Source organism: Puma concolor, chromosome D2 (genome assembly GCF_028749965.1).
Source record: "Puma concolor isolate L17-30 chromosome D2, mPumCon1.1.hap2, whole genome shotgun sequence".
In the NCBI taxonomy this organism is placed as follows: Eukaryota; Metazoa; Chordata; class Mammalia; order Carnivora; family Felidae; genus Puma; species Puma concolor.
The window spans coordinates 48,886,382-48,901,110 of record NC_141677.1 but is presented as its reverse complement, the minus strand read 5'-3'; the positions used below and the strand labels follow the sequence as shown (position 1 = coordinate 48,901,110).

General features: G+C 36.9%; 1 protein-coding gene and 1 long non-coding RNA gene across 5 annotated transcripts in view; both read right to left on the bottom strand.

Annotated features, from left to right (window-relative positions):
* Positions 1 to 1,240: 1,240 nt before the first annotated feature.
* ZFAND4 (zinc finger AN1-type containing 4) overlaps positions 1,241 to 14,729 on the bottom strand; it is a 78,925-nt gene continuing 65,436 nt past the window's right edge. For 3 of the 4 annotated variants that reach the window (XM_086680269.1, XM_086680268.1, XM_086680271.1), the window contains 4 exons: positions 9,471 to 10,646; positions 8,702 to 8,756; positions 3,163 to 3,280; positions 1,241 to 2,173 (listed from right to left, as the gene is read on the bottom strand). In XM_086680269.1, coding sequence (XP_086536395.1) covers positions 2,038 to 2,173; positions 3,163 to 3,280; positions 8,702 to 8,756; positions 9,471 to 10,646 — 1,485 coding nt within the window. In that variant the 3' untranslated portion in view covers positions 1,241 to 2,037. Of the gene's footprint in view, positions 2,174 to 3,158; positions 3,281 to 8,701; positions 8,757 to 9,470; positions 10,647 to 14,729 lie in introns of all 4 variants that reach the window. The other variant, XM_086680270.1, reaches the window with a different exon arrangement.
* On the bottom strand, positions 6,686 to 8,693 carry LOC147576047 (uncharacterized). The gene is made up of 2 exons (XR_015241697.1): positions 8,355 to 8,693; positions 6,686 to 8,305 (listed from the first exon to the last, which is right to left on the bottom strand). It is a non-coding gene; the product is annotated as an uncharacterized LOC147576047 (long non-coding RNA).

Sequence of the window (14,729 nt, the reverse complement as noted above, 5' to 3'; positions counted from 1 at the left end):
GGTCATTTTAATCTAAGAAAAGAAGAAGTTACTGATATATTTCAAGCATTGATATGCTCAATTTTTTGGTTTTCAAGCTCACTACAATTGAAGTGTAGAATATGGGGTCATATAAAGGACCACAGAACTAATTCAAGAAGTCTAGTTAGGCAGCAGTTACAATAGGTCAGGTGAAGCCTATGGTAATATGGACTAGGGTAACTGCAGAGGAGTAGGTGAATTTGAGATAAGTGATATAACTAAAAAGAATGGACTGGTATGGACTAAATGTATGTGTGTCCTCCAAATTCGTATGTTAAACCTTAACCCCCTGTATGGCTGTATCTGGATTAAGGAAATAATTGAGATTAAGGGAAGTCATATGAGTGGGGCCCTGATCCCATAGGATTAGTGTCCTTAAAAGAAGAGACACCAGAGAGCTCCACAAGTCTGCACACCAAGGAAAGGCACACAATGAGAAGACACCCCTCCAAAAGCCAGGAAGAAGCAATCTTACCAGGAAACCACCCTGAGGAACCTTGATCTGGGACTTCCAGCCTCTAGAAACTGTGAGAAAATTAATTTCTGTTGTTAAAGCCACCCAGTCTAGCATACTTTGGTAGGGCAGTCTTAGCAGACTAGCATACTAATAAAAATTGGGAGTATGGAGGTAATGTCTAGTTCATTCAGCTTTGCATGGAGAAAGAAACCCTGTCGAGCACCCTAAATTAGCTTTCTGGAACCACTTCAGATCCCACTGGGCTTGGGCTAGAGTTGCAAAGTCTATCTGGGTTGCCTGCCAGCTGTTTACCAGGGTTCAGGATCAGATTCAACTAAGCTTCCATGAAGCAAGTGAACTCCCAAAAGCTTGAACAGTGTATTTGTTACATCTGGGGAGCAGGGCCCTTATACCTTAAATGAATACCTTTATTCTTAGAGTCACTTTTTCCAAGTAGAATAAATTATTGATTTAATAGTTTTATTTTAAAAAGTCTTAGGGCACCTGGGTAGCTCAGTTGGTTGAGTGTCCAACTTCGGCTCAGGTCATGATCTCACTGCTCATGAGTTCAAGCCCCGGGTCGGGCTCTGTGCTGATAGCTCAGAGCCTGGAGCCTGCTTCAGATTCTCTGTCTGCCTTGCTCTCTACCCCTCCCCTGCTCGTGCTTTTTCTTTCTCTCAAAGATAAACATAAAAAAAACATTTTTTTAAGTCTTTATAAAAGAAAAAAGTATTGTACATAATCAAATAATCAAACTCATAATGAAATTGAATATTTATTTGAATTTCTCCTGGTAATAGCACTCAACATATAAGAAAAACAAACCAAAATGTGAGATTTTGTTTTAAATATAGCCATTTTACAAAAAGTGAAAAGGTGGATTCTATATTTAATGGCAACAAGTGAGACGCCTTCTATTGTAAAACTGCCATTCAAAAAAGTATATTTTAAGAAATATATAGTATGTTTAACATGATGTGTTTTATGAATGGATACATATCTGAATGCCAATCTGAATATGGAAGAAATATGTGTGTTAAAACTACACTGGGAAATGAAATGTTCTTTTTTATAAAAAGTAGTTTGAAATAAAAGGAACTTGTTAGTAAATTCAATAAATTTTCACATGGGATTAGAAAAAAAAATCTCCACCACCCACCCACCCACCCCCCAAAAAAGTGGTGGATTTGAGTAGAGCCATTACATGACGGCACATTTCTGTACACCGTGGAAGCTGGTTTACATAGTCAGTGATAACTTCCTAAAGTGCATCTTTTGAAGACTTGTCTAGTAAAATTGCAATGTCAAATATAAAATACTTAACACAAGACATGCAGTAACAAAGTTAAATCATTATAGTTTAAAGTTTTTAAAACTACTTTTAAAACATTTGATTGACCAAAGAATAAAGATGTCAAATATAGTAGCATTCTTTCTCCAACAGTGAGCACCATATGCTTTTCTCATTTGGCAAATCTTTTGGAGTCGAACAGATATAATGCAGTCTGAACAGTATTTCTTCTGTCACTGTAATACAATTCCCAGGCGCAGAGCAAGAGCTAGATTTTTGGAAGTTTGGGTGCGTTAACCACAGGATTTGCCTCCTGTAAGTATCTCCTCCCTGCACTCTTGTAATCATAGGTGCAGCCGTGAGTTTCTGCATAACGATGAGATGCACAGAAGTTGTTTCCACATCTAAAGCACAAAAAAGTTCATGTGAATAGTCACATTTTAGAGAGGCTCATCTCCTTGGGAGATGAGAGCTTGACTTCCAGTATCCAACAGGAGCCCTGTGGTTCTCTTTAGCAATTTTCAGCACTGACATTTCCCTTGCACTCATAAACCAGCACAAGTGCCCCCCAAAGAGAATTAACTGTCCATGAATATGAGAGTTTAAAATAAAGGATCTATTATGAAATGAAACAGGATATAGATTTTTATGAAATGGTAAAATTGTAAAAGCTGATAGATATGTCTACCATTTCTCTTGTATCTAGTAAACCTGGGAGAACTGAATTTCTAAGAAATTCGGTCTCAAAAGAAAATTACGTAAAACCTAATCTAACTATGTCATAAAAGGATTTTTACAATGTTTTTCGCAACAAGATGAACTGTTTCTATCTGAACAGAATGCACTCTAAAAAGCAGCAGTTGTTTTTAATGCCTGGACTCAAACTAAGGGCAGACACCATCCCCAGAGTGATTGATTGATATTAATCAATGCTAATGAAAGAAATAATTATGAGAAAATTCATTACTTTTTGTGAATAGATTATTCCTCTGTTTTGAAATAAAACTGTACCATATAATCATTAAAATTAATAGTACATTTACTTTAAATTCAGTCCTTTTTTTGGTTCAATTTAAAAAAGAACCTTGGAGGAAGGATTCTTCCAAGTTGCATTCAAACAAAAACCACGCATATCTATCATAAGACAAAGTACACTCTGCCACTGGTTTAAATCTCCCAACTTGGAGGGCAGGAGAGGATCTCATGATTTATAAACTCATGAGCTGTCTACTTCGTCCCTACTTCAGCCACTTAGGAGCTCAAATAAGGGCTACCATCTGAACATCATCTTAATGATGTTACGAATAGCCAATTTAAAGAAGGTTTTATATTGTATCCCCAGGCTGGGTCACCACAAAAAAAGCATCTCAGCTTTTCCAGTCAGCCAACCTGCCTGCACTCGTAGCTAGTAGCCAGTCCAGTTTTCTTTCCACAGAGAAAACAATGCTTTGCTGCTTTCTTCTTTGTTTGAATTGGGGCTTTCACGGGTGGGAGGTGATGAGTACATTCTCCTGATTAATGAAAGGACACCTTGATTACTACAGGCAGAAAATGTTAAATGTGAAATAGTATTAAGCAAAACACAAAACACAACCCCATCACAACAAATTTCTTGGCCATAAAAAATTAATTTGTGCTATATTTATATCCAAAATTATCTACAAAATCTACAAGTAAGGATACAGTAGAACTGTTATATTTTTAAAGATGAGGTGGGTTTCTACTGACTGAGACTTACATTTTTAGGGCTTCTGTACACACCAGTATTTTTCTGATTATTTCTAAGGGCAATCAGTAATTGTAAAGTACACCAAACCTTGACAGAGAATTAAGAAAAAGTCTGGTTCAAAATCATTCTTATGAGGCCTCTGAGAAACCATGTATATGTAATACAAACACCCTATTCTTTTACGCCAAGAAGGAGCACCAGAGTATCAAGAAACTGGTCTTTTAGTCCTGATTACATCATTGAAATTACAGTTGTCAAACCACAGGCAAGTTATTTATTCTTTCAAAACTTCAATTTGTTCATTAAAAAAAATTTTTTTAACATTTATTCATTTTTGAGAGACAGAGAGAAACAGAGCACAAGTGGGGAAGAGCAGAGAGACAGGGAGACACAGGATCCGAAGCAGGCTCCAGGCTCTAGAGTTGTCAGCACAGAGCCCGACGCGGGACTCAAACCCACAAACCATGAGATCATGACCTGAGATGAAATCGGATGCTTAACCAACTGAGCTACCTAGGAACCTCCATTTTTAAGATAACATAACGTGGTTTTCTCCCTTGTGTTTCTAAGTGTTTTAAGGTCAATTCAGTTCTCACATGTAAAAAGCATCCTGAAAATTTTAAATGTTGTAATTATATAAAATACCATATTATCAATAGTGACTAACATGGTGCACTGCTCAATTTCACAGTACTACCTTTCCAAAAAATAGTTACTGAATTTTGTACTACTGTAATGATTTTATGTTTAAAAAACAGCATATCTGTTATTACATAAGAATAATTAATTTCTTTAACTACTAGGTGAAATTCTCTTACAACTGAGCAAAATTCCAACAAACCTGACTCAAGCAGAGAGGCTCAAAGTCACCATCCACAGTTGTTATAATAACAGTACCAGCACATGGTGCTTGGTGGCACTAAAAGGCCAAGAATCAAAAGGCAAACAAAGAAAACAGAACAAGGGGAAGGAATGAGAAGAAAAATGCTGGGTCTAGGTGGTACTGGTGCCTATTCTCCACTATTTAAAAAAGGTTTGAGAGACCTCGGCTTAATGTTTATATGGCAGCTAAAAGTCTTTGAAGATCCTTCAAGGGTTCAAAAAATTGGAATTACAATGAATTGGTGCTATGCCTTTTGCCACCCAGAAAGGATGCTGGATATACAAACCCAGTAACTAAGTCAGCTTTATTACCAGTCTGAAATACCTTCCCATTTCCTAGATCTTGCCCCAAATTGGAAACTAACTGAATGACTCCTAATGGTAGAAACAAAATTGAAAACAACTAAGTGAATGATTCCCAGTGGTGCCCTGGCACCAACTCAATTAGCACTTTCTTCTTCAAGTGCACTTAAGAGTTATCAAGACAAAGGTGATGGGGTATTTTCCACTTCTTAAAAAACGAAAATAAGCATTTGCACAGGTCACAGAGGAAAGGCATATAATACCAGATATCTTCTGGAAGCTCATCTGATTGTAATTATCTTCGAAATTCAGGTTTAGGATATTCTTCCTCAATGGAATAATCTAATGATAATTATTTAATTAGTTCAGTGTAGTCATATTTTCCTTTTTTCTTTCCTTGGAACTGCTTAACTCAATGTTTCCCAAACTTTTTTCATTCAAGAACTCTTTTTGAATGTGCAGAAACACAAGACACAGTACGAGTTGGCACAGACACACAACTGCAGTCTTCTCCTACAAGAACAGTTTCTATACATACTTCTACCTACCGGAGAAAACCATTTATTAGTTACCTACTTCAAGTCAGGACCCATCACTAATATATAGGTTTGCTACTATTCTTCAGACTGGCATTCAGGGTTTGTATGTCCAATATGATACCTTTCCAACTTTCCAGAGTTGTTTTCTGTCACTTACCACATCATACCCACTCTGAATGAAGCACTAGACCCATTCACAGGTGCAATTGCTTCTAAAAATGCTAAATGGGTGATGTGCATTAAGGAGGGCACTTGTTGGGATGAGGACTGGGTGTTATACGTAAGTTTGAATCACTGGGTTCTACTCCAGAAACCAATACTACACTGTGTGTTAACTAACTTGAACTCAAATAAATAAATTTAAAAATAAATAAAATAAAATAAAATAAAATAAAATAAAATAAAATGCTCTATTCAACCTCTATTTCATTTCCAGGTGCAATCATATGTCTAAAATCATATGTCTAAAATTTGGTAATCGTATGTCTAAAAATGATAACTGGAACTATGAGGATGGGTAAGATTTCCAAGGGAGACCCTATAGTAAAAAGCAAAGAAAACCAGTGGAAGAATTTAACAAATTAATTAAATAAAATGTATACCAAAACTCTCATGGACTCTTCAAGGACATTCAGAATGATACAGTTATTACTGAAAGGAAATGGCAGCAAGTTACATGGCCCTTGTTTGGGTAATCATTACTGCAGGCAGTAGTTGATGGCTTGACTTAAATGAAATTAACCAAAAGAATGTATACCTGGGGACAAGCAGAGGGCTGGTAAAACAAGTAAAGAAAAAGAAAATCAGGTTTAACAAAATGAAACAAAAACAAAACTCTACAGCAATATGATAGCCCAGAATAAAAGAAGATGAAGAAGAAGAAGAAGAAGAAGAAGAAGAAGAAGAAGAAGAAGAAGAAGAAAGAAATGAAACAGAGAGAAACAAAGGAAAAGAAACTATTTCAAGAAGGAGGCCCACAAGAATCAAACAAGATGAGGATACAGAAGCATCCACTGGATTGAAAGTGTGGATATCTTTGGTGACCACAGCATCAACTATTTCAGAGGAAGAGTGAGAAGAAAAATGAAAAAGCACAGAAGCTCAAATAAGAGTTAAAAGTAGATAAATTATAGTGTGTGGTATTAGCATAAAGACAGGCAATAAAGAACCCAGAAATAAACCCTCACATATGGGATGAAATGATTTTTGACAAGGATACCCAAGACAATGGGGAAAGGACAGTCTTTTTAACGAATGGCACTGGGAAAACTGGATATACACATAACGAATGGCACTGGGAAAACTGGATATATACATGAAAAAGAATAAAGTTGGACCCTTATATTACACCATATATACAAAAATATATACATTAAAAAATTAATTCAAAATGTATCAAAGACCTACCTGGAAGACATACATAAAACTCTTAGAGTAAAATATAGGAGGAAAACTTCATAAAATTGGACTTGGCAATGATTTATTGGACACAATACCATAGGCACAGGCAACAAAGGAAAACACCAACAACATGGACTGCATGAAAATTAAAAACTATTGTGCATCAAAAGACACTATCAGTAGAATAAAAAAGGGAGAAATATTTAGAAGAAAATATTTGCCAATCACATATCTGATAAAGAGACCAGTATCCAGAATGAGAACACCTAAAACTCAGCAACAAAAAATGAAACAACCCAACTTAAAAATGGGCAACATATTTGAACAGACATTTCTCCGAAGAAGATGTACAAATGGTTAAGCACATAAAAATATACTCAACATCACTAATCATCAGGGAAATGCAAACCAAAACCACAGTGAGATACTACCTCATACCTATTGGGATGTCAATTATCAAAAAAAAACAAACAAACAAACAAACAAGCAAAACAGAAGATAACAAGTGTTGGTAAGAATATGGAGAAACTGGAAACCTAATACACTGTTGGTGGTAATGTAAAATAGTGCAGCCACTATGGAAAACTGTATGGCAGTTACTCAAAAAATTAAAAATTGAATAAACATGTGAGCCAGCAATTCCACTTCTGAGTATATACTCGAAAAAATTAAAAGCAGGGTCTCAAAGAGATATTGGGGCACCCATGTTCATAACAGCAGTATTCACAAGAGCTGAAATGTGGAAGCAACACAAGTCTCCATCCACAGATACATGGATAAGCAAAATGCTGTATATACATACAATGAAATATTATTCAGTCTTAAAAACTATGGAAACTCTGACACATGCTACAATATGGATGCACCTTGGGGACACAATGCTAAGTGAAGTAAGGTACACACAAAAAAACAAATGCTGTATGATTCCACTTATATGAGGTACTTCAAGGAATTAGAATTAGACAGAAAATAGAATCATGGCTGCTACAGGCTGGGGTGAGCGGGCGGGGGGATGAGGACTTAGTGATTAACGGGTACAAGTTTTCAAGATAAAAAGAATTCTGGAGATGGATGGTGGTGATGGTTGCCCAACAATGTGAATGTTTTATATAATGGCATTGTTATACACTTAAAAATGGTTAAGACAGTAAATTTTATGTTTTGTATATTTTACCACAATTAAAAAATTGAAAAAACATGGATATAATAACACTTTAAAATTGAAAAAACATGGATATATTAAGACTTTAAAACTCTGGGCCTTATGTAGAAGTGAAAAATAAACCCTAAGTACTCTTTAAAGGCATAAAACTCATGTGACAACCATAATATATATTACATTGGTTGTGACATCAGTTTTATATACTTTCATATAAAGTATCCTTTAGAACCCTGAGGCTAGAAAGGTGGTACATCTTTGGTAATGAGCTCCCACCCCTAGTCTGAGTCTAAAATCTCAAAAGATGATGATCATAATGGCTTCCTTGGAGATTAGGACTGGCCAGTGCACCTTTAAGGTGTTATTGGCAGAAAGGAGTGCCAATGTTGTAGCTACTTCTGCTACTGTGCTTTGGAAAGGGCTGATTCAAGGACTGTCTTTTTCTTTTATCCACAAATAATCAGTTCATCAAAAGGAGCTCTTCCTACTCTCCTTCATGTTGGATTATGATGTCAAGAAACACCTCTCTAGTGCTCGCTTTGGCAGCACATATACTAAAAAAAAAGAAACACCTCTCTAGGATACTTTTTCGAAACCCAACCAGCAGCCCAGCATGGCTCTAGAGTGGCCAGTGACAGAGGGTTGTGGAATTACACATTTATTCTTCATCCTTCCTGTCTTTTCACTTAGACTATATCTTTCCCCAGGCAACAGAGACCTCAATTTCAATTTTTGTTTTATTCTTCAAGTATGTTCTACAGTCAGTTCTAATAGCCATTTTCCTCAGTGGAACAAAGTTTAGGGAGAGTTTACTCCATACATACCACAAAGAACCTTCCTCTTATTTCTCTCTGAAAAAAACAGTATGCATAATGAAGTGATTGTTAGGCTTATATTTTCACAATTATCTGTAGCTTACCTACTCTTTTCCCTGCTGCTGTGTTATTTCCATTCATTCCAATGCCACGGGCAGACTATAATCAAAACACAAAACATCTACAGAAGTAAGTTAATGGAGAACAGAAGAAAAGATCACTAAACATGAAATACTTGTATTTTATTATGGAAATGCTGTTGGGCTTTCATTTAATTAAATTAATTTGGCATCTGATTCTCACATGCAGCAATACTGTATGTATTTTTAAGAGAAGAAAATTTGATGGTGTAAATAAAAGTTCTTGTATGGAAACAATTAAAAATATTTAGCGTTAGGGGCACCTGGGTGGCTCAGTCAGTTAACTGTCAACTTCGGCTCAGGTTATGATCTCACAGTTTGTGAGTCCAAGCCCCACGTCGGGCTCTGTGCTGACAGCTCAGAGTGTGAAGCCTGTTTTAGATTCTGTGTCTCTCTCCCTCTGCCTCTCCCCCACTTATGCTTAGTCTCTCTCTCTCTCTCTCTCAAAATAAATAAACATTAAAATTTTTAAAAAATATTTAGTGTTAAAAATAGATGATAAATTGTTGCACAAAATTATTTTTCAAATTACAATTCTCAATTTAGGGCCAACACCTTATTTAAAATTCAACTATCAAAAAGATTTTCTACCAACTAGATTAACATTTTAAGAGAAACTTATAAAAAGAATTCAACCTTCGGTCTCCTCCCTTAAGTAAACAAAAAACAAACATGTAATATGATGAATAACTACAAGGTTAACTAGTAGAACATATTGCAAACAAATACTTACTAGAAAAAAATCTGTAGGTTCTAACAGGGGAGAATTTTTCCTAAAGCTTTCTTCCTGAGAATGCTGGAGACTTGTAGACAGCCCCATTCCAGAGGTCCGAATCCTGCCTGCCCCACGCATGCTCTGTAAGCTATCTCTGCTTGCACTCCGGGCCAGCGAAGCAAGAAAACCTATATTATTTACACAACCAACAGGCTCTTTGGAAGCCTTGTTTGCCATTTCTGTGATATCCCGTGCCTCAACTTTAGAAATAACATCAGCTCTTTTCCCAGGTGAATCAACTTTAACAGCACGAAAGCGAGTAGTCCTAGAGAAAGAAGAATCAGTTATATTTCGAACATCTAGCGACCGAAGCACATTTTGTGAAGCAGAAGACTGGAGGTTCCCAGACTCAAAACATTTGGACTGTCTCTGTGGTTTCACCAGAGAATTATGGAGTGACATTGGTGTAGAACAGCGAAGAGGTGACAAGAGTCTCTTCTTGTGAGGACTTAATTCATGGTGGTCGAGAACTGTAGTTTCTACTGATTCACTGCTCAATATTCTTGCAACATGTTTAAGATGCTGTTCTGCAGCTTTCAACCCTTTATCATCATTAGAGAGTAAGAACTCTGGATTTACCTTCTGTGTACCTTCTAAGCCAATGCTCTGTTCATCGGTGTTTCCTTCCGTAAATAAAGCAAATGAACCCACTTCAGGTGGAAGTGATTCTTCAGTTACACATTCTTCTGAAGTTGGAAATAAGGTAGTGTCATCCTCTTTATTGGATGACAAATTTCCTGAAAAGTGTTTCGTTCGCCTAGGCAGGAATGATCCAAGATGGAGAACAGAATCAGCAAGCTCCTTGTCATTTTCCAACTCGGTATGGGGTATCTGAGGTGGTAGTTTGATGCTACCATTGGAATGAGACAGTGCGTTCATCTCCCAGTTATCCTCTTCCTTAAGAAAATCACTAGCAATAGATGATATGGGTCTATCAGTGGGGGGCACAGTTGCCAAACTTGAAACGGCATTGCTGGAAGTTTCAGGTAGACATGCATTCCCAGCAGAAGGTAAACAAGACTGCCCAATGTGGGGGAGAACCCTTAACAATCTGTGGCGAGCAGCTGCCGTGGAACTACCAGAAGGTCGAGGAGCTATAGGTGGACGAGGTTTTACCTTGACAGCTTTCTTAGGCTAAAAAAAAGAGTGAATATATAATTCCTTACAGTCATTTTTGTCTACCCATTAACAAAAATTAATGAAGGAGGAAAATGTTATTTACTGCAGCACTGGCATTGTGATTACCTCAATCTAAAACGTCTTAAAAGGTTAAAATCTGAAGTTTAAAACTGAGATCAATTTTGTTCTCTTCCTCCACGGAGTATAATTTTCTGAAAACATTAAAAATAATTTTATTTATCTTCCTCACTACTGATTATTTTCCAGAGTTTTGCTGAGAAGAAAATTCACTGAGTATACTAGATATGATATTACTCACCTATTTTAGGCCCCCAACAATTTTTCCTAGTAAGATGAGTGTCAGCTACATAGGTACTACAGAAAAGAGTTAATAGGCCTACACTGCTATACTTGAAAAGGCCTGCCTTCCAGGATGGCCCTTGGCTAGCTTCTGGGAACTTGTATTTCAAGAGGGTTCCCACCACCCTAACAGAAAAGGTGCATAACTTGTTTGTGCAAGCACTATGGTTTATGCTAAACACTGGCTTTCCTTCTGGGTGTCTGGCCTTTTGGTACATGCTAGACAGAGGGTGCCTACATGAACTGCCCCAAATAAAACCCCTGGGCACAGACTCTCTAATAACCTTCCCTGGCAGATAATAATATTCCATATGTACTGACACAGCTCATTGACAGAGGGATAAAGCATGTCCTATGAGACTCCACTGGGAACGGGATTCTGGGAAGCTTGTGCTTGGTTTTCTCTGGACTTGAGCCATAAGCCTTTCCCCTTTGATGATTTTACTTTGTACCCTCTTGCCGTAATAAATCTTATCCATGAATCCAACTATATGCTGGTCCTGTGAGTCTTCCTACCAAATCATCAAACTGCAGAGTGGTCTAGGGGTCCTCAATATAGTAAGTTTTAATAAAAGTATCACAACAATTTATGATGTTATGGATAAACTTAAAAATGGAAGGATAAAGAAGCAACCTAAATGCCCATCAATAGATAAATGGATAAAGAAGATGTGCGATGTATGTATAATGGAATATTACTCGGGCATAAAAAGAATGAAATCTTGTCATTTGTGACAATACACATAGACTTTGAGGTATCATGCTAAGTAAACTAAGTCAGAAAAAGTGAAATACAACATGATTTACTTACATATGGAATTTAAAAAATAAAACTAACAGAAAAAGCAGAAACAGATCCATAAATTTAGAGACCAAACTGGCATTTGCCAGAGGGAGAGAGGTAGGGGGATAGGCAAAAGGGGAAGAAGAGGAGTGGGAGATACAGGTTTCCAGAATGACTAAGTCATGAGGATAAAAGGTACAGCACAGGGAATACAGTCAATAGCGTTCTGGGGTGACAGATGGTAGCTGCACTTGTGGTGAGCATAACAGCAGAATATACAGAGCTGTGCAATCACTATGCCATACACCTGAAACTAATGTAACATTGTGTGTCAACTATATTTCAATTAAAAAAAAAAGTTAATGGAGAGATAAAGAAAGCAAACTAAGGGGCCCCTGGGTGGCTCAGTCCGTTAAGCGGCCGACTTCGGCTCAGGTCATGATCTCGTGGTCCGTGAGTTCGAGCCCTGCGTCGGGCTCTGTGCTGATAGCTCACAGCCTGGAGCCTGTTTCAGATTCTGTGTCTCCCTCTCTCTCTCTCTCTCTCTCTGACCCTCCCCCATTCATGCTCTGTCTCTCTCTCTCTCAAAAATAAATAAACGTTAAAAAAAATTAAAAAAAAAGAAAGCAAAATAAGTTCATTGATTATAATAAGAGTCAAAAGATATCTCTCAAAAATGGAAAATAAAAGAGTAGAAGGTTAAGTAAGGAAAAAGCAGATAAAGGACATGATAATAAATATTAATCTAAAGTTAAACAATAGATGGGGCACCTGGGTGGCTCAGTTGGTTAAGTGTCTGACTTTGGCCCAGGTCATGATCTCAGAGTTCGTGAGTTCAAGCTCCGCATTGGGCTCTGTGCTAACAGCTCAGAGCCTGGAGCCTGCTTTGGATTCTGTGTTTCCCTCTGTCTCTGCCCCTGCCCCTTCCCTGCCCATGCTCTGTCTCTGTCTCTCTCTCCCTCAAAAAAAAAAAATAAATAAACATTAAAAAAATTTTTTTTAATAAAGTTAAACAATAGAACAAAAGGCTTCTGAAGTACCAAAAAGTATACACTCATACACACACACATCCATACATACACAAAAGAAAAGAGACCATTAGAATACTGTAAATATATCAAAATAAGACATTTGAGACCATATATGAAAGTCATACTGCTAAATATAAATGTGATTAAGTTACCTACTTTTTTAAATTTCAAACTGGTTCACAAAGCAAAAAGCCAACTCTATAATGTATATAAAAGATATACCAAAAAGTAATTTAAAAGTTAACTTTGGGGCGCCTGGGTGGCTCAGTTGGTTAAGCGGCCGACTTCGGCTCAGGTCATGATTTCGCAGTCTGTGAGTTCGAGCCCCGCGTTGGGCTCTGTGCTGACAGCTCAGAGCCTGGAGCCTGTTTCAGACTCTGTGTCTCCCTCTCTCTGACCCTCCCCCGTTCATGCTCTGTCTCTCTCTGTCTCAAAAAAAATAAATAAACGTTAAAAAAAATTAAAAAAAAATAAAAGTTAACTTTGATTTTTAAAATTTTTAAAGATTTTATTTTTATGTAATCTCTACATCTAACGAGGGTAAGCTCTTAATCTTGAGGTTGTGAGTTCGAATCCCACAATGAGGGTAAAGATTACTTGGAGAAAAAAAAAAGTGTGCCTAAAAGTGAATTCTAAAAGACATGGGAAAAGGTATACCAAGTAAATGAAGACAGTAAGTTATCAAGGGTTATGGGCCTGATATCTGGCAAGGAAAATTTAAACTGAAAGGGACGGAACACTTTATAACAGCTGCAATAAGCAGTATAATTAAAATGTAACCGTGTAGGGACGCCTGGGTGGCTCAGTCGGTTAAGCGTCCAAATTCTGCTCAGGTCATGATCTCGAGGTCGTTGAGTTCAAGCTCTGCATTGGGCTCTGTGCTGACAGGTTGGAGCCTGGAGCCTGCTTCGATTCTGTCTTTCTATTTGTCTGTCTGTCTCTCTCTCTCTTGCTCTCTGCCCCTCCCCCACTTGTACTCTGTCTCTTTTTCTCTCTCACTCAAAAATAAACATTAAGAAACCTTTTTTTAATAAATAAAATAAAGTTTATGAAACAGTAACACAAGTACCTTCTTAAAGCAAAACACTATGGAAGATGAAAAAGGAAATACACCAATGTCCACCAATAATGGACTTTCAGGTATCATTATTTTTATCAAAGAAACATTAAGCTGACCAAAACAAAGGAAATGGGGAATCCAAACAACTGACCAATAAGGTCAATCTTATAGTTATCTATCAAACTTTTACCCTGATGATAGAGAATGAATCATCTTCTGAAGTATACATGGAATATTCATGCAGAGTGATATTAGATCACAAATAATCAGGTTTTATTAAGTAGAAATATAAGCAACATTATCTGATTTCCATAAAATCATTGTTTTTAATTTCAATAAAACTAGAAATCAAAAACAATGACAAAGCAAAAAGCTTCTCTCACCAGGAATTTTTCTGAATGCTATTAAACAACTCTTGGATAAAAGGGGAATATCAACTAAAATTGCAAATTTTCTTTAAAAAAAGTAAAATTACTGCAAACTGACATGTGCCTCCTGATGTTTTGCACTGAGAAGAATGCATCATATAAGTAATATTCCTGCCAACAATGTTTAACCTGCATCCAATCATGATTGAAACAATCAGACAAATTTAAACTGAAGATATTCCACTGGGACAAAGAGAAATTAGAATATAGATGACAGAATGTATATCAATGATAAATCATGTGTATGGTAACTGTATTGTGGTTATGTAGGAGAAGACCCTTGTTCTGCAGAGATATATGCAGAATGAAGTATTTAGGGGGAAATGGTATCTGCAACTAATTCCCAAATGGAATGGTGAAAAAACAGGGAGAAAGGGAGAAAGCAAATGTGAAAAAATGTTAATTGATGGGTCAAGCTAAAGTGCCTATGCAGGT